The sequence below is a fragment of the Halichoerus grypus genome, chromosome 6 (genome assembly GCF_964656455.1).
Source record: "Halichoerus grypus chromosome 6, mHalGry1.hap1.1, whole genome shotgun sequence".
Lineage (NCBI taxonomy): Eukaryota > Metazoa > Chordata > Mammalia > Carnivora > Phocidae > Halichoerus > Halichoerus grypus.
Window position 1 is genome coordinate 77,292,111 of NC_135717.1, and position 20,163 is coordinate 77,312,273.

The 20,163-nt window shown below is 43.9% G+C and overlaps 1 protein-coding gene and 1 pseudogene across 1 annotated transcript in view; both read left to right on the forward strand.

Moving 5' to 3' along the window:
• CACNA2D4 (calcium voltage-gated channel auxiliary subunit alpha2delta 4) overlaps window positions 1-20,163 on the forward strand; it is a 123,964-nt gene that overhangs the window by 36,846 nt on the left and 66,955 nt on the right. The window contains exons 14-22 of the mRNA XM_036103050.2: window positions 75-152; window positions 946-1,026; window positions 1,597-1,671; window positions 6,571-6,657; window positions 7,213-7,284; window positions 16,222-16,283; window positions 17,367-17,434; window positions 19,381-19,426; window positions 19,520-19,617. Of these exons, the coding sequence (XP_035958943.1) occupies window positions 75-152; window positions 946-1,026; window positions 1,597-1,671; window positions 6,571-6,657; window positions 7,213-7,284; window positions 16,222-16,283; window positions 17,367-17,434; window positions 19,381-19,426; window positions 19,520-19,617 (667 nt within the window). The remainder of the gene's footprint in view (window positions 1-74; window positions 153-945; window positions 1,027-1,596; window positions 1,672-6,570; window positions 6,658-7,212; window positions 7,285-16,221; window positions 16,284-17,366; window positions 17,435-19,380; window positions 19,427-19,519; window positions 19,618-20,163) is intronic.
• Window positions 1,810-3,990, forward strand: LOC144382031 (elongation factor 1-alpha 1 pseudogene; annotated as a pseudogene).

Sequence of the window (20,163 nt, forward strand, 5' to 3'; positions counted from 1 at the left end):
TGACATTGGTGACTGTGGATCCTCCACTCTATGGACTCTGAGCTTTCTGTCCTTTGCTCTTTCCTCCTTGACAGCTATTCACTTCACAGGCCAAGAACATGATGCTCCTCACCACTGTGGCCATGCCAGTCTTCAGCAAGAAGAATGAAACTGTGAGTGGCCACTCTCTGAGAAGCTGCAACAGGCATTAGAACTTGGGGCCACTGGCTGGCCTCTTTAGACCAATGGTTCTTGACTTGGCTGCACATCAGAGCCACCTTTCACATTCAGATTCCATGCCCTATGCCCAACCAGCTATATCAGAATCTCTTGGTTGGGAAGGGGTGAGGATGGGAGATGGGTTGGGGTCCATATTTCCCAAAGCTCGCCCAATGATTCTGTTCAGCCAGTTTGGAATTGTCCTAGTGCTCTGAACTTGTAACCACTGTCCTGGGATATAAGGCTAGAAAGCTCCCCTTGCCAACCTTCTGGCAAAACAACACTTAACCTACCAGTTTGGGCAGCCTCTAATTTGTTTGTAAAGGCCTCTGGTGAGGGAATTTCTAGAATCTTCCATCCTCCATCTGGTCAGAAAATGTTTCCTTATAAGCTTTGTGTGTTTCAGAGCATCCATAGGTTATGATCCCTTGGATTTTGATACTTCAGCCTCTGCTATGAAAATTAATATTTCATTCAACTTTGTATTTATTTTAAATATTACAATTTAAATATTATACTGGAAATTAATCTTCCCAGCAGCTGAGATTACTCCTGTGGCCTCTTCTCGTAGGTTCTAGATTTTTATTCCAAAGATCTCAGCCTAAAATCCAACTGCAGAGGAAGGGTCATATAAGGCCTAAGATGCTTGCTTCCTCTTCCAGACTCTGGGAGAGCCAAGGGTCCAGTCCGGCCCTGTGCACAGGGAAGCCAGGTGCCCCCCTGACCTTGGTGTTTTTCAATTTCCAGCGATCCCATGGCATTCTTCTGGGTGTGGTGGGCTCTGATGTGGCCCTGAGGGAGCTGATGAAACTGGCGCCCCGGTACAAGGTGAGCCTGGATCAGATGCCTGAGTGGGGAATCACAGGCTCCCTAGGAGCTGTCCTACCAAGCTCAAGAGCCTCTCTGCCGGCAATGTAGCCAAGCCCAGAGCTGGATGGGGCCCTGCCATCCCACCCCCAGCGAAGTTCAGGCACTGAGCATGAGAGCAATGGTTTGGACTTCTGGGACCCTTTGTCACCACCAGCTCTGACTTGCTCTGTGGCCTTCAGCAAGTTCTTTCCCTTCCTGGTGCCTCAGTTTTTCAATCTGCTCCTCCATGCCATGCAGTCCTGTTTGGAGAACACGTGAGATTACATCATCAAAGCACCTAGAATATGTGGTGGGAAAGAGGCCAAGTAATGATATGCATTATTGTGGCTGCTATAAACAGTAGAATTTAGAAAGGAATTCAAAATTAATGGCTAGAAGCATGGCGTTGGCCCAGTTATATTCCTATTTGAAAAACTCACGGCTGTGAGCTGCCATTTTTAACCACCCTGCAGCCCAACCCTTTCCTAGCTCCAGTTCTCCAACCCAAACAACAGGTCTGACACCCCTCAATCCCTGGTGTTTTGGCAGCTCGGAGTGCATGGATATGCCTTTTTGAACACTAACAATGGCTACATTCTCTCACATCCTGACCTCCGACCCCTGGTAGGTACAGATCTTATTTGCATTGGGATCTTAACTATATGGGATTTGGAGATAGTTCATAAAAACAGTTAAAATAATGAACACACATTGGGCTCCATTTAAGAACCAAATGGGTAATATACGGAAAAAATTTAAGTCATGGTCCCTGTCTTCAAATTGTTTGTAATCTAGCAGGAAAGACAAGGCAAAAATGCATGAACTGATTGATGAATAGTCCAGAGAGCGTGTAATGAAATGTGCAGTTTTCTCTGAAGGACAAGCCACTTATGTTCCTGTCACTGCCTCAGTCACTCCACGCTCCTTTTGGAGCCTGACAGCAGTACCATCAGACCTCGAGGGTCCACCCCAGGGAGTGTGAACATTGAGTTAACAACAAAAATGGCAAGGAAATTCACATGAGAGGTGGGCAGCAGAGCTGTGGCTCCCCCGAGTTTGTCTTGGGATGTGTTCCTGAGTGCCCCTGCCTCCTTCCTGGCTCCCTCCATCCTGATACAGGGGCTTGGGGGCATTTTCATATGCCTCCAACTGAAAAACTAATAGCCAAGAAAGAAAGTTGCATCATTTTATCTAAAACGTCTACCTCCTTTTTCGCAACGGGTTTGCCACCAGAACACAGGTGTCATGAAAATCACCACTCAACCTAAACCTAAACGGGAAAGGAAAAGACTCACATCAACATCGTCATCATTGGACACATAGATTCGGGCAAGTCTACCACCACTAGTCATCTGATCTACAAATGTGGTGGGATTGACAAAAGAACTATCAAAAAATTTGAGGAGGCTGCTGAGATGGGAAAGGGCTCCTTCAAGTATGCCTGGGTCTTGGATAAACTGAAAGCTGAACGTGAACGTGGTATCACCATTGATATCTCCTTGTGGAAATTCGAGACCAGCAAGTATTATGTGACCATAATTGATGCCCCAGGACACAGAGACTTTATCAAAAACATGATTACAGGCACATCTCAGGCTGACTGTGCTATCCTGATTGTCACTGCTGGTGTTGGTGAATTTGAAGCCGGTGTCTCCAAGAATGGGCAGACCCGTGAGCATGCCCTTCTGGCTTATACACTGGGTGTAAAACAACTAATTGTTGGTGTTAACAAGATGGATTCCGCTGAGCCACCCTACAGCCAGAAGAGATATGAGGAAATCATTAAGGAAGTCAGCACCTATATTAAGAAAATTGGCTACAACCCTGACACAGTAGCATTTGTGCCAGTTTCTGGTTGGAATGGAGACAACATGCTGGAGCCAAGTGCTAACATGCCTTGGTTCGAGGAATGGAAAGTCACCTGTAAAGATGGGAATGCCAGTGGAACCACACTGCTTGAAGCTCTGGATTACATTCTGCCACCAACTCGTCCAACTGACAAGCCCTTGCGTCTGCCTCTCCAGGACGTCTACAAAATTGGTGGTATTGGTACTGTCCCTGTGGGCCAAGTGGAGACTGGTGTTCTTAAACCTGGCATGGTGGTCACCTTTGCTCCAATGTTACAACTGAAGTAAAGTCTGTTGAAATGCACCATGAAGCTTTGAGTGAGGCTCGTCCTGGGGACAATGTGGGCTTCAATGTCAAGAACGTATCTGTCAAAGATGTTTGTCGTGGCAGTGTGGCTGGTGACAGCAAAAATGACCCACCAATGGAAGCAGCTGGCTTCACAGCTCAGGTGATTATCCTGAACCATCAGGCCAAATCAGTGCTGGATATGCACCTGTGCTGGATTGTCACACAGCTCACATTGCTTGCAAGTTTGCTGAGCTGAAAGAGAAGATAGATTGTTGTTCTGGAAAAGAGCTGGAAGATGGTCCCAAGTTCTTGAAATCTGGTGATGCTGCCATTGTTGATATGGTTCCTGGCAAGCCTGTGTGTGTTGAGAGCTTCTCTGACTCTCCTCCTCTGGGCCGTTTTGCTGTTCGTGATATGAGACAGACGGTTGCTATGGGTGTCATCAAAGCAGTGGACAAGAAGGCGGCAGGAGCAGACAAGGTCACCAAGTCTGCCCAGGAAGCTCAGAAGGCTAAATGAGTATTATCCCTAATACCTGTCACCCCAGTCTTAATCAGTGCTGGCAGAACGGTCTCAAAACTGTTTGTGTCAATTGGCCATTTAAGTTTAATAGTAAAAGACTGGTTAATGATAACAATGCATCGTAAAACCTTCAGAAGGAAAGGAGAATGTTTTGTGGACCATTTGTTTTTTGTGTGTGTGTGGCAGTTTTAAGTAATTAGTTTTTAAAATCAGTACTTTTTAATGGAAACAACTTGACCAAAAATCTGTCACAGAATTTTGAGACCCATTAAAACAAAAGTTTAATGAGAAAAAAATAAATTTAAAAAAATTAAACGTCTACCTCCAAGGCTAGGGGCTCCCTGCTGCCTCTGGTTGTGGCACTTGGCCACTATTGCTGATAACAATGGCCACACCTCTTAGTGTGAGTATTGGGAGCAGCAGGGGGAGGGTAGTTAGGTCCTACGGAAACCTTAGCCCTTTCCCCTTCCAGTCTCACGCTGAATTGAGATGGCAGCTGAAGACAATAGCTAGCAGAACACCTTTGTGAGAACTTATTAAGGGGCTCATCTGCCCCAGGGCCATTTGGAGAAACCACCCAAAGCACATGTCTTTCCAGTTTGGTTCAGATAGATAGATACTGAGTGTTCATAAAGCGACTGAGCTACTTAAGACAAACTATAGAGGCTCATAGTAGAGAGATCAGGGCACACTGGAAGCCATGTTGTCTTCCCAATTCAGACTCTATTGGGCAAGCATCTGAATCCACAACGGGCCACCGACTTGTACCAGTGGGTTCTGTAGGAGGCAGCCCCCGTGGCAACAAAATGACTCAGCAGGAAAAAAAATGTAAATCATGGCGCTGACTTGTAAAATTAAAGGGCACTGGTCAGAAACTCATCTGTCACCATCTCTATAATCTAGATGAATGTAAGACTTCAACCAATCAATTAATATCGTGGATCTACTGGATGACTGATGTTATAACACTCTGAGAATGCTATAAACAAAAGGTAATAGTCTAATTAAGGAAATAAAGTATACACAAATAGACTTACACCAATGAAACAATTAGAGAAAAATACTGTGTAGAGCATTATTACATGACAAACATTACTATGTAAAGCCAACATAATGAGATTCCTAAGGAAAGCACTATCAATTTGTGATAGGTATTAAGGAGAACAATAGTTAAGTTTAAAAAAGAAAAGTAATAGAGGATCTGCCTAGTAACAAACTGAAAGAGGATCAAGAGCCATACTGTTGGCCTGAAATCTTTCTGTCAGAGCTCAAAGTATGAGTAATTATACAAAGTGGAATTATGGTTTTAACAATAGGAGTTAGAGACAATTTTTCAGATATCACCAGAATTAGACAATAGCAATGATGAGGAATATTGCACCTTACTCAAAAGAAAGAGATTCGATGTAAAAGATGGCAGGATAAGGCTGTTTGTCAAGAGCACGGGCATCAGCAAGACCAGGAATGGGAACGTCATCCAAGCATGGGTGAGAAGCATGGGTGAGAAGAAAAAGAAGAATGCAAAAATGATACTGCTGTGGCAGTTATAGTGCAGACCACCCAGATAGGCAAAAAATAAGGGTGACAGTTTCTGGAAAAAAGAAAAAACTGGCAGAAGCATTGATACACAGTGATAGGGGACTTCAAACTTTCAAGCATCTTTGGGGGCCTCATTCTACTAAAAGTAAACCCTCTGATTAATTCTTAATTTACTCTGACAATAAACCATCCTTTTCCTTTTTTGATCTATTATTAAACTAAAGCTGGGAAGTGCCACCAACCTAGTGGCAGATAACTTGACAATAATCTGTCTTGGTATCAGAGAGGGAGGGAGGGAGGGAAGGCAGGGCCAGAAAATAATAACAGTCAAAGACTTGATTAATGGCTCTATGTTGAGCTGGAGGGAGGTCTTTATTAGGCGCTGCAGAATCTGTCTGTCCTTGGCTTTGTCCCATTCAAGAATTCTATCAGCAAGATGAAAGCACAGAAACCAGACGACACAAAGTCTGGAAGGTATGGATAATACATTAAGGGAGGAAATTTGTATTCAGAAAGTATTCGTCTAAACAATGGGCTGAAACTAACAAGATGAATATATTAGGATGCATGGAAAATTCTGCAAAATATTCAATGCTCAAGCATAATATTGAAAAGATGTAATTTAACAGTATGCCACGTGAGGAAGGCCAAGGGCACTTAAGTGACTGAAACTCGATTTGGGCTGTCTGGGCAGTGTAGCTGTCCCGGAAATCCAGCCGAAATCAGAGGCAGTAGGCAAAGCCATATGATATTGTGGTCCATGCAGGTCACACGCACACCACACTGGTCAGAACCCCATCTGAAATACTGACGTTCATTCTGGGCACTCCATTCTGAGGGTGACATTGACAATGTAGAGCATATTCAGAGGGAGTTGAGGCATCTGCAACCTGGGAACGTTTAGTTTGGAGAGGTGTAGTCAGGAGTAACGAGCACCTTCAAAAACCTCAACAGTTGTCAGGTGGAAAACGTCCTGTATACCTCCAGGGAAAGAATAAGAACAATGGGTAAAAGTAATGGGGAACCAGATTTCAGCTCTGTATAGGGAAGAGCTTTCTAACGATTAGAGCTGTCCAAACTACGACAAGCTGACTCACAAATTAGGGAGCTCCTCACCATAGGAAATATCCACTCAGAGACCGTGAGACGATCTGTCATAAATGTTGGGAAGGGAAATGCTGCATCAGGTTGGCCCAGATAACCTTAAGGAATCACTGAGATTCTTTGATTTTATGAAAATATCTGTAAGACTTTGGAGAAGAGATGAAACTTGAGCAGGGCCTCGTGTTTAACCTCACATCTTTCTTCCCAACCTGCCCACTCCAGTACAGAGAGGGGAAGAAACTGAAACCCAAACCTAACTACAACAGCGTGGATCTCTCCGAAGTGGAGTGGGAAGACCGAGCCGAAACCGTGAGTAGGGAGAGCAGGAGAAAGAGAAGCCAGTACACAGGCCAGCTGCAGGGCGGTGAGCTCTGGGGCTGCTCTGTTCCTCTCAGTGGAGGCTTTCCAAGCCAAACCAGAAGCAATTTCTGTAATGGGCAATTCTGCCAACAACTATAACAACATAATACTATCTTCCTGGATCTCAGGGAGTGCTGAGGTGGTATGAACCATGTCTATAAGCCACAGAGGTTGAGTTCCAGTGGTGTTTCAGTCTGATTTGGGGGGCGGGGGGGGGGGGCAGTCCGTAGCTCATTCTGGAGGAAATTATGTCTCAGTAATATGGCACCATGTTCTCTCATACATCAATGTACTTGGGAGCATTATTTTGGTGAAGGTCTGGAATTATAAGCTAAATGGAACCTAGAATCAGGTCTATACTCCCTCCTGGTATTCTGCTTAAAGGAAAAAGGGAAGAACTGAAAGTATTCCTAGGGATCAACTGCAATCTGGTCAATAAAGCTCAATGCCTTCCACCCTCCAGTGTGAGCCAGGGGACTAATACCATTATCTTTCCTCTTGAAGCTCAGAACAGCCATGATCAATGGGGAAACAGGTTCTCTCTCTATGGATGTGAAGGTTCCACTGGACAAAGGGGTAAGGAGCTTAAAGGAAAGAACCAGGGTCTGGTCCCAGGAAAGCAGCATCCCAGTTGATTGAGGTTTGGGGTAGTGGTAAGGGATTTGAACCTAGCTGAATTAGAGCTCAAGACTTGAGTGCTTGTTGTAGAGAGTATATCAAAGTGTGCATCAACCCCAGAGAAACATCTGACCAAGAAATGATCAGTTCTTTGGAGACTACTGAGCAAAGCAGTAGGTTAGCTCAAGGCATTTACAACTCTTCTTTCTTCCTAATGCTGCCTGCTACTCATCCCTTTTGTTGTTTAAAATGGAAAGAAGGAAAGTGATAGTTAATTTTGCAAACTGTTAACAACTCTTGTTAATCATGTTATATGGGAAGAGGTTAAAAATAATCCACTGTAACTACAGAAGGTCAAGAATCAATACCCTCACTGATGCCATTGCTCTCTTCCCAGATCCATGCATCATTTATAAAAGATCATTTCATCTTCTCATTTAAAAGTTTCCACTGCATTAATGCTGAATTTGCATTGTCCCTTGACATATTTACAAATGTCACCTCCTCCCTCACAACCGCCCCCACCTCCTCCTCTTGTTGCCCATCTGCCTCAGCTAAAAGAACACAGGCATCTGTCTGCAACAATTAGACCCAAGTTCTTCCACAAACACAAACCTCCATGGAAGCCAAACAAGAAAGCACTGGAAAGGGAAAGCAATTCATTGCATTCCCTTTAGACACATGGGCTGAATTTCACTGGGACCAGTATCTGATTTGTGTGACATCTGCCTGCTTTTTATAAGCTCTGGACTGAGAAGGGCCTCCGTTAGGCAAACTGGGCAATATCAGTGATGTCAGGCCAGGAGTGATAGCAGCTTCTTCTCCTGATCCAAAAAAAGTAGAGGTTTCTCCATGCACCTCCACTTTTATCTCAACAGACTTCTGCTTATATGCACAAGGGAGCTCTTCCCTAGCCCAGCCCTGCCAAAGCATTTAAGGTAGCTATAATGAAAATTTTAACATGCACATGGCAGACAGCAACTTCCAGACAAATTGGAGTATGGCTATACTATATCAAATTTAGACCAACTTATGAAGTTGGTACCGTGTGTCTTCCATCCTTTCCTCCCAGTGCCCAGTGTTCTCATGTTGCCTTCATGCTTCTCAGAGCCACCAAGGGAGAGTCCTAACCAGATCCAAACAGTCTGAACCTCTCCTCAAATTTCTTCCTGTCCCTTCGAAATGTGTTCATTGCTGCTAATAAACCACCCAGGTTAAATTGCAATTTAACAAAAGCTTCCTGACATGTGAGTGCTTTAACATAAAGAACTTGAGTGATGCTAATCATGATCATGATGGAGATGTACCTTTCATACCACATAGGTGTTCATAGTACTGATACTACTATTACTACCAATAATAATAACAGTAGCTAACGTTTATGAGAAACTGGACTCAGCACTTTGTAAGTATTCACTCAACATTCACAACCCTATGAAGTATGTACTATCCTACCCCCATTTTATAGATGAGGAAATTCAGAGAAGCTAAAAACTTGCCCAGTCACCTAGATGATTAATTGCAAAGCCCACATGTGTCTGATTCTACACCACATACCCTTAATCACTAATGTATTAAGCTTTTCTGTAGGGGTGGCCCTGAATTCTCCACTCAATCTCCAGCTTAAAGATTTCCCAGGAGTCTCTTTAGAATTCTGTTTCCATCTTTAAAATTCATTGTCTTCTCTTCTCCCTCTACCTCATTATATCATAACTCAACTCTTTAATCTTTCATCTCTTTACTTCCGTGCTCAGAAGCTGCTGCACCTGCACTGTGTGTGAGGGACATTTTGCTATAAGGCCACTGCAGTGGTATCCGGCCTCTCACTGCTCTGATCTATTATGATGCCCCTCTCCCCGATGTTGCTACATTTTGTTCATTACCGATTGCTCTGTCTGCCCTACATGTCTTCTCTTTTAAGAGTTTTGCAGACTGTCCTGTCGTGTTCTTTCCTGCCAGTCTACCCCAGCCCTCTCAGCTCAGTGGTGTGTCTCACCTCACAAACACTCTTCAGGTCTAAGCCAAGGGAAGCTTTCTTAAAGCATTGTGGGAATATTTGATATCATCCTGGAAGGTGGTGACCTGTTTTGTTGTTTTCTTTAGGGGATTTTACATGAATCCTTACTTCCCATGGATTAATTCAGACCTTTTTCCATCGCCCCTAAATACCAGACAGGCAACTATGTTGGCATTCCCAAGACAGTAGTGGCAACCCAGCAAGATTTAGAGCAGGACTCACAAAGTCAAAAACCTATGGGGCCAGATAGGCCATGTTCAGAAATGTGAGTAAGAGAAACAGACAAGCCTTGGTATTGGGGGTGCTGGGAACTGAAGGGTTCATGTACCATCTAAAGGAGACAGCTAAGAATCCATATTTTTAAATGTTATGCATTTAATTCCAAAAATACTAAAAACACAATATGGACCAAAAGCTAGGATCTCAAACTTGTAAGGAGTCCAGCTTTGGCCTGCAGGTCTCCTATTTGCCATTTTGATACAGGCTGTTTTTCCCCAAAATGTGGGCCAGTAAATAGTGTCATAATTTCTAACCCATCAGTAGTATCCTGGTCAGATATCCTGGGACATATTTAAAAGAAAAAACAGACAATCAAAGTATCCTGGAGCATCTTATCCTGGGCTTTTTAAAAATCATTTTCATGTTGTTTGATAGTTTAGAACAAATAATTAGCAGTGGGGGGAGGAAGAGAGACAGACAGTGTTCTTTACTAACCTTCAGGTTCTTCCAAGTTAGCCCTGCTGATGGGCATATGGTGTACACACACACACACACACACACACACACACCAGCAACTGGCACAGGCAGTTAGGGCAGCTTTGCCCCATGCTTCTCCACTGGATTCAGGGGGGCAGGATTAGAGTGCTATGTGGCACTTTTTCATTCTCTCTCTCTTAGTCACACACTCACTCACTCACTTGCACACTTTTTTTTACAGCAAGGGGAGGCAATCTATTAAAGGGGGAGACTGTTCTGACACCTCTTTACTCTCATCTTCCAAACTTCTCCAGTTCTCTCTTTCTGTTTAATGGGGATTCAAGGAAACCCCCACTCCTTCTCTCTTCCTTTTGCCTCAACCTTAAAAGATTATCTCAAAGTTATGATTCCAGTTATGAGGGAGTAGCTTGCAATAGACTAATCCTCCAGCACATGACAACTATACATTTGGACAAAATATAAAAAACAAACATTTAAGGGCATATGAAAGTGACCAAAAGCAGGCAGAAAACAAGGGTTGAAGGGGCTTCAACCCTTGAATCAAGAGAACTACACTGGGTGAAATACACATTTATGTGGGGTTTTTTTTCTGAAGGTCATGCCCCAGGCTGTTTAAATGAAACAGCTGTAATTCAAACAGAAAGGTATAGTTACCATCTTGAAGTATCGGAGAATAGAATTTGGGCTCTCAGAGTGTCTGAACGTGAAGGAAGATATCCTAGAAATGAGGGGTCCATAGGTGGGCTGGCCCCAACATATGTAAACAAACTTCTCTCAAATTCTTGACTGACTTTAAACTACATATATACAGGGGAGAATCTAAGTACCCAGTGGAAAGCAACAGTTGAAGAGCTGAAAATCAGAACAAAGATTCCAACTGCTACCTATGGTAGTAAGGGTAGTTTGGATTCTGAGTCACACCACGGTGAAGAGGTTTGGTAAACACCTCAGGATTTTCTTTGAAAGCACAGAAGAGCAACACTTTAGGAGTAAAGACTATGTCCCAAGACCAGGAGACTCACCTAGACCCAAAGACAAAGTTGAAACAGACCCACCCTAACAAAAATGTAAATCCACGCCTCCACATGCTCAAAGTGATCAGCCAATTATTTATCTGCTAATTAAAATAGAAATCAACATTCTCCAGAGGAAGACAAAGTATCTACAGCCTATTCTTCAAAATAGCCAGTGTACAATAAAAATTATCAGACACCTGAAGAAACTGGAAAATGTAGCACATAGTTAAGAGAAAAAGCAGTCTTAGAACCTGACCCAGGGATGACCAGCTGTTGGAATTAGAAGGACTTAAAAGCAGGTATGATAAATATGCACAAGGAATTAAAAGAAAAGATGGTCAGAATAAGTGAATCAATGGAGAATTTCAGCAGAGAAATGGTTGGGGTTTGATCAAAGAAGTAAGTCCACGGCGAGTGATATGAATATAGGGTTTTATTCCAGGAGTTCCACATTATGAGACTGTCGTTTCTGGTAGAGAAGTCTGTGAGACTGCTGTCCCTGCATCTAGTGGTGAGCTTGAAGTCATCATAGGTCAGTAGGGCCAGCAGTTTGGAAGGAAAGCTGAATGAAACGCAAGGGAAAACAAGAACAAACGGAAACCCATGAGGAAAAATAGGAACCATGAGGACAACTAAAACCCACATCTGTCTCTTACTACCTCCAATCACAGTGGTATGGGTGATCCGCAAGAAAGAGAGAGTGCCCTTCACATGGAGCTAGACAATTACCAGGCTCAGATCTCAGGGAAACTGAAGGAAGAGGTCCAGGGGCAGCTGGGGAAGTTTTGATTCTGGTTGCTGCCCCATGCCAAGAAGGTAAGCCAACAGCTCAGAGCAAGCTGCAAGTGCTGGATATGCTGTACTGACCGTTAGCATGTAAAAGGGTTGCTGTTTCCCTTCTGCCTTATAAACCTCATGAAAACTTCTCTTTTGGCCAACCCAAGCTTGGGACCATACAGGGAAGTGAGTCTGGAAGTGTAGTTCCAGCTTAATTAATTTGACACAGTATAAAACTACCATAAGAACCAAGAAGAAAGTCTAAACCTGACAAGTACAATATCTGAAATGAAATTTTTACTGGATGGGCTTATCAACAGATTGCAGGAAAAAAGGGACAGTGAATTTGGAGACAGATAAATAGAAATTATCCATTCTAAAGATCAAAGAAATTTTTGAAAATAATTATCCCTTGGTTATCTATGGTCTGACATATGTCCTTGGAGTCCCAGAAGAAGGGAGAAGGAATGAAGCAGAAAGTATTTGAAAAAAGAATGCCCCAAATATCTTGAGCATTGTGAAAGCCATCACCCAACAGATATAAAGATTTCAGCAAACCCCAAGCAGGATAAAAAGAAAAAGAAGTCACACCTAGGCTCACCATAATACACCTGCTGAAAATCAAAGATATGGGAAAATCTTAAAAGAAGTTAGAGGAAAAACAATAATAGAACAATGGCTGACTTCTCATCAAAAACAATAAAATAAAATTTTTTAATGCCAAAAGAAAAAAAACTGTCAACCCAAAAGTCTATGTATGGGGAAAATATCCTTCCAAAAAGATGTGTATTTAGATATTTTCTTATAAAAAATAGAACAGAGTTGATCACTGTCAGACCTGCACTATTAACAAATGCTTAAGGAAGTTCTTTACGCTGAAGAAAAATGACACAGATGGAAAGTCAGGTCTATATGAGGAAACAAACAGCTCTGGAAATGGTAAATGTGCACATTAATATGACTTTTTTTTAACTGCTCAAAAAACCAACTATGTTAGGCAAAAATTTTGACCTTGTATTGAAGGGTGTATAACATACACAAGTGGAAGATACATGGCAACAATAGCACATGGTGGGGTTATCCCAAGAATGTAAGGCTAATCTGACATTCAAAAAAGTCAACCAGGAAAAAAAAAAAAAAAGCCAATCAGGGTAATTCATTACATTAACAGAATAAGAGAGAAACACCATATGGTCATCTCAATAGATGCTGAAAAAGCATTTGACAAAATTTAACTGGAAACAAAAGGAAACTTCTTCAATCTGATAAAAGGCATTTATGAAAAGGCTAACTTTAAATGATGGAATATTAAACATTTTTTCCCTTAAAGTGTGAACAAGGGAAGGGTATCTGCTTTCTCCACCTCTGTTCAACACTGCACTGGACCCTGCCAGGATCTGTCCTTGCCATAAGGCAAGGAAACAAAATAAAAGGCACAAAAATTAGAAAGGAAGAGGTAAAACTGTCTGGATTCACAGACGAGATGATTGTTTACATAGAAAATTCTAAGAATCTGCAAAGCAACTACTAGAACTAACAGGTAAATTTAGCAGGTTGACAGAACACGAGGTCAATGCTATAAAAATCAATTGTATTTTATATATATGTGTATATATATATATATATATACACACACACACACATATATACATATATATTTATTTCCAATTGTCGAATACTATAAAAATCAATTGTATTATTTAGTTATTTAGTTATTTATTTCCAATTGTCAGCAAACAATTGGAAATAAATTATTTTCAAGTTCTAATTTCAATAGCATCAAACAACATAAAATACTTAGGAATAAATTTAACGAAGTGGTAAATGGCCTCTACACTGAAAACTACATAATGCTGCAGAAAGAATGTCAAAAAAATTAAATGAATAAAAAGATATAACCATGTTTACAAGTTGTTATCAATATTGCCATACCATCCATTCTCCCCAAACTGATCTGTGAATCCAACATAATCCCAATCAAAATTTGAATGGACTGCAGGAGACAGTGATTCTAAAATTTATATGAGGACCTAAAAAGCCCAAACAACCTTGAAAAATGAGAACAAATTTGGATGATTTGTACTACATGATTTCAAAACTGACTATAAAGCTACAGTAGCCAAGCAGGGGTATTGACACAAGAATAGATAAAGGAATAGAGAATCTGGAAATAAACTCTCATGTTTAGCAACTGATTTTCAACAAAGACAGCTTGTCAAATCAATGAAGAAAGGAAAATCTTTTTAACAAGTGGTGCTAGAACTACTGAAAAAATGTATGAAAAAAAAAAAACAGTGAGCCATATCTCACACCACATAGAAAAGTTAGAGATGGATCATAGTCTTCAAGGTAAGCTAAAACTGTAAGTCTTCTATAAGAAAACACAGGAGAAAATCTTTACAACCTGAAGGTATCCGAAGATTTCTTAGACAAAACACCAAGAGCACCAAACATAAAATAAAATTTGATACACTGGACTTCATCAAAAGCAGGAAGTTCTGCTCATTGAAAGACACCATTAAGAAAATGAAAAAGTAAGGCCCAGACTGTGTGCAGAATACATAAAGAGCCCCTACAGATTGTTAACAAGAACGCTAACAACCCAATTTTAAAAAATGGGCAAAATACTTGAGCATTCACAAATGAAGATATACACATGACCAATAAGCACATGAAAACATGCTTTGTCAATCATCGAGGAAATGCAAACTCAAACTGCAATCAGATTCCGTTCCATACGCTCCGCTAAAATTTAAGGGACTGACCAATGAGTGTAAAGGCAAGCTCGTGTCCCACACATCGGAGTTCTACTCGGCAAAAGAAGGAAACACACTGCCGACACACGCAACAACACAGACGGATCTTAAAGACGTTATGTTGTGCAAAAGAAGCCAGACCCAAAGGAGCACACACCGTGAGAACAGGCAAACCTAATCTAAGGTGGTAGAATTCAGAAGAGTTCACCCTTGGAGGAGGCGTGGGGATGGACTGGAAGGAGGCAAAGAGATTTTAGAGGAGGCAAACACTCCATATCTTGATTGGGGAGGTAACTACATGGCTGTATACATTTACCAAAACTACTGGAAGAATACACTGAAGATCTGTGCATTTTGCCTTTTTTCTTTAATAAGTAAAAAAAAGGAAAAATTAAAAAGATGATCTCCAGTTCGGACACTCAAGCCAGCCCCACATTGGAACACAGGGCTCCCAAGGTCCTGACAGCCCCGCTGGCTCCTGACTGCCCGGGGACGCTGGGAGGGAGGGACACTGCAGAGAGGACCTGACCGGGGCACGGGAGGCAGGAGGGCAGACTGTGGGATGAGGCCAGTGCTGGAGAACGGTTCATTCGGGCTTGGTCTAAAACTGGTTTCCTATAGAAACAAACCCTTTTGTGCCGCCCCACTCCTGCTGTGTCCCCTTCTGACATGTTCCTCTCATTTCCAAACTGAAAGAGAAGCCAGAAGAAGTGAAGGGAATAAGAACAACCTGTGGCTTTCCCAAAGGCGTACACAGACAGGACGACCCACAGAGCCTCAGAGCCCAGAGCAAATCCTGCTCTTCCCCAGACCCACCCCCATCCATGGGAAACACCCTCACAGCCTCACAGCCACCTTAGGCCCCGCACGGGTGCTGCTGTTAGTTCTGCCTTACAAACGAGCACTCCAGTGCTCAGAGAAGCAAAGCAGCTCAGCCAAGAGCACACAGCCTGTAAGAGGCGAGCTGGCCTTCAATCCACGTCTGCCTGGTGCCCAGCCCCCGCTGGGCCCTCCCCGATGCCCTCACTTACACAGACTCAACAGAAGCCCCAAACATGGCAGCTTTGCAAAGAAAAAGAAGGTGTGATGTGGCGCTGGGAGGGGTTTCATGGAGGGACCGGTGGCCCCCCCAGCTCTATTCCAGAAAGGGGGAGGTTGTAGGCGGGTTACACACCAGCTGGCAGCCTCCTCTCGGGTGTCCATGCCATCCTGCACAGCCCAATACAGTAGCCACGAGCCACGAGCCACGCTGACTATCTAAATTTCAATGTATATTAACTCAGTTAACTAAAACGTAAAGCTTCGGGTCCTCGGTGGCGCATTTCAAGTGATAGCCACACGGGGCTAGCGGCCAGTTTCTAGGGCAGCACAGGGGCAGACGTTGGTCCCTTCTTCAGGCAGCCCCCGTGGCCGCAGCTTCCTGGGCCTGGCGGTGGTCCTGCCTATGGCATCCACCATAGGTGAGGCATGTCCGTGGTGGTCGGAAGTGAGGGGTCGGAGGTGAGGGAAGAGGCCCAGAGGCGACGAAACCCCAAGGCACTGGGTGAGGAGGTAGGTGGCCTGGTCAGGCGCTCCTCTCTCCAGCAAACACCCTTTTCTTTCTTTCTTTTAGAAGAGAGTTCTTTTCCTGACCAACGATTACTTCTTCACAGACATCAGTGACACACCTTTCAGGTGAGGGGCCCACGTTTTGTGTGGAAGGGGGAGGGTGGTTGGAACACAAATACCAACAACTCAGGGCAGAACTTTCAGGTCTGGGGAATGAATTTACTCATTGGCAATTTTTGTGGTAACAGAAAAAACCCCAGGTTTTCCTTCAAGAAACTCAAGGTCTAGAAACTCGAGGTCTAGACCTGCTTTGCCAGTGAATCCTAATGTGCAGGTGTGGAGCCGGACTGCCTGGGTTGGGTCCCATCCCCGCCGCTAGCAGGCTGTGTGACCTTAGTCAAGTTACTCAACTGCACTTCGCCTTGGATTCTTGCTTGTAAAAGGAGGCTAAAAATAGTAGCTCTTTCTTTATGGTTGGTGAGGATAAAGGACATAATCCACTTAAAGATCTTAAAGCAATGCAATGTAAGCGATGGCAAGATGAAAGAATGAATTTGAAAATGTCTTAGGTTCCTTCCAACTGTATTCAATTTGAGGCATTATACAGATTAGGGAACAAATAGCCTTTATCTTTGAATTACCTCATTTCTCAATAAAGTGTGGTGCTCAGCCTAGATAGCTCATTAGAATACCTGAGGAATTTTGCAAAATTGCCAATGCCCCAAACCAGTAGACTCAGAATTTCTGGGATGGGGCCCCAGCACTAGTATCTTTTAGAGCTCCGCAAGTAATTCAGATATTCAGCGAATATTAAAAGCAGTATTCTACCAGGAGAGAGAGGAAGGCATCATGGGGTTCACCAGGCAGGAAAAGACTCTCCTATTTGTGCGACTCCATGAGACATAGAAACCTCTCTACAATTCAGGAGGTCCCTGAGACGTTTGGGATGAATCTTGACTAAAATGGGAGCCGAGGGGGCTCCTGGCCTATAGAACGTACAGGGTCCTTCTCAGGAACGATGAAAATAATAGAACAGTTTTAGAGGGGACAACCTGCAAGGCCAGGGGCAAAACCGGGGGGCTTGGCATGCAGGCCACTTGTTGGTGCAGAAAGCTCACAAACTTCAAGTCACTGTAGGGAAGGAGATGGGCTGGGCGCTGCTTGGCCCTTGCTCTTGCTGAGCATGTGCGTTCTCTGTTCTTCCCACAGCCTGGGAGTGGTGCTGTCCCGGGGCCATGGAGAATACGTCCTCCTGGGGAACACATCTGTGGAAGACGGTGGGTCTGTGCCAAGTACTGATGGGCAGTGTAGAGGGAAACATAGATTCTCCTGGGACACCGAGCAGGGCCAACCCGGGGCAGAACCAGAGCCTCCCAGGTCCCAGATTTGAGAGCAGACTCTCAGAGCGGGACTGCCCGGCAAGGAGGGGTCTGTGTGGTCTGCAGGATCTGCCAGTCAGTTGTCAAAGCCGTCAAAGCCTAGGACTTGCCATCGTGGAAAGCTTTGCTGGACCAGAGGAGGTGGGCTCTAGGGGATGTGTTTCTCTGCACAAAGCTGAACTTCACCTCTCAGAAGGCATGACAGAGGAGGCAGGGAAGAGCAAACGAGCAAATCTGCAGGAGCTGGCTAGGACTGCCACATCAAAGCACCCCAGACTGCTGGGCTTAAACACCAGAAATATGTTCTCTTGCAGTTCTGGAGGCCGTGCCCCCTCCGAAGCCTCCAGGGCAGGATCCTTCCTGGCCTCGCCAGTTCCTGGTAGCCCCAGGCATTCCTTGACTTGCAGCTTCTGTCCTCATCACAGGGTTTCTCCCGCTGTGGGTCTCAAATTTAACCTTGCAGAAGGACACCAGGCATACTGGGTTGGGGCCCACCCTAACGGCTTCATCTTCACTTGACTACATCTGCCAAGACCCTATTTCCAAATAGGGTCACATTCACAAGGACTGAGGTTCATACTTCAACATATCTTTTTGGGGGACACAACTCAACCCATAGCGGGGAGCTTACGGGACATGAACTGAGAGGGGCCGTGAGAAACCGGGGGAAGAGTGGGAAAAGGGCCCCACCCTCCCTAACCCAGCCTGTTCTTGACTTCCGGCTGCCTGAGCACCTTGAGAGCACAAAACCAATATCTGGAGCTCAGGGATGTCTCAGGAAGTCTTGGGACGGTGTGGCCACAGTTCTGTCTAATGGCCACATTCTGTCCTTTCTTCCTTTATCGTCTCTTGAGTGCATCTCATGTGTCCATCTCTCTGCCACCACCCTAGTCATTGTCACCTCTCTCCTGAACAATCACAGCTGATCTCCCCGCCTCTCCCTTCCTGTGAATCTCTGCCAGAGGAACCTATCTAGAAATGCCAGATCAGATTGTGTCACTGCTAAAGGACCTTCAGTGGCCTTCTGGATTTTTTTTTTTTTTTTTTTTGGTCATTTCTCCAGGCACTAAGCTTCAGAGTCTTCCCATGTGCTGTGCTCTCCCCTGAAATGCTCTCCTCTCCAGGGCCCACCCTCTTATCCCAGCTAACTTGGACCCACTCTTCACATCCTGATGTAGATGTCACTTTTTTGGGAGCTGTCCCTGGCAGACCCCCTGTGCCCAGCCACATGCTACCATGTGACCCCTGCATTCGCCCTTTCAGAACACACGTCCGTGATGTTGGACCTCTCTCCTTCTCTGTCTTCCACTGTCCCCAAAATGACCAAACTCCCTGGGCCTCCCTGGTGCTTTCTTGAGGACTGAGTAGGTGCTCAGTAGGGCATTTGTTCCTTCACTCATTCAATCCACACACATGCAGTGAGCACACGGTTAGTGTAGGTGTAGCATGAGGCTACAGAGATTACACAAAACATACATGGCCTGTCTCTGGGTTTTTCTTTTGACGGGCCATTTAGCTCAGTTGGGTACAATGAAGCCAATGAAGCCAAAACCACTAGTTTCAAAGTATTAGCTCCTTTCAGAGAGATCCTAATAGGTGGGATTTGGACATGAGGCAATGGGAAGAAAAAGCATTTCAGGAAGCAGGAGCAACATGGACAAAGGCATGGTCTGTACAAACCCAGCACCAGCCTATCGGTTGAGTCCCTACTCTGAGCTGAGAATGAGGAAGAATAAAACAGCCCTTCCCTGGAGAAGCTTCCTGGCAGTTGTTTGTAAGCATTTCAGGTGCATATCCTCACAACAGTGACTGAGCATCGTACTGAGTGTGAGCTTTGGTTTCAGGCCTGCACGACTTGCTTCACCCAGATCTGACCCTGGCCAGTGATTGGTAAGTGGGAAAGTTGCTGTACACGAGGAGTAGAGAATGGGAGGGAGAAAGATGGAATTTTCTTGAGGTGACATTGACTTTCCTGGGCTCCAGGATCTACTGCATCACAGATATCGACCCTGACCACCGAAAGCTCAGCCAGCTGGAAGCCATGGTCCGCTTCCTGACTGGGGAGGACCCGGATCTAGAGTGTAAGTGCCGGCCCTGCTCATGGAGGGCTCCCTTTTCTTTTCTTTTTTCTTCTTTTCTCTTTTCTCCTTTCCTTTCCTTTTTTTTCAAAATTTAACTAGATATGAGTTTTAATATGACACTTATCAAAAATTGTATAAACAAATTTAAAGTGAAATCAGAAAAAATTACACTAACCTTGATGGGTAAGGTCTCGATGTGTTTTGTTTAAGTGCTTAATTACTGACATTTTATTATTATTATCATTATCAACCTTTTTTATTCAAGCATAATTAATATACAGTGTTCTATTAGTTTCAAGTGTACAGTATAGTGATTCAGCAATTCTATTCATTACTCAGTGCTCATCACAATAAGTGTACTCTTAATCTCCATCACCTGTTTCCCCCATCCTCCCACCCACTTCCCCTCTGGTAACCATCAGTTTGTTCTCTGTAGTTAAGAGTCTGTTTTTCGTCTGTCTTTTTTTGTTTGTTTGTTTGTTTTGTTTCTTAAATTCCACATATGAGTGAAATCATATGGTGTTTGTCTTTCTTTGACTGACTTAT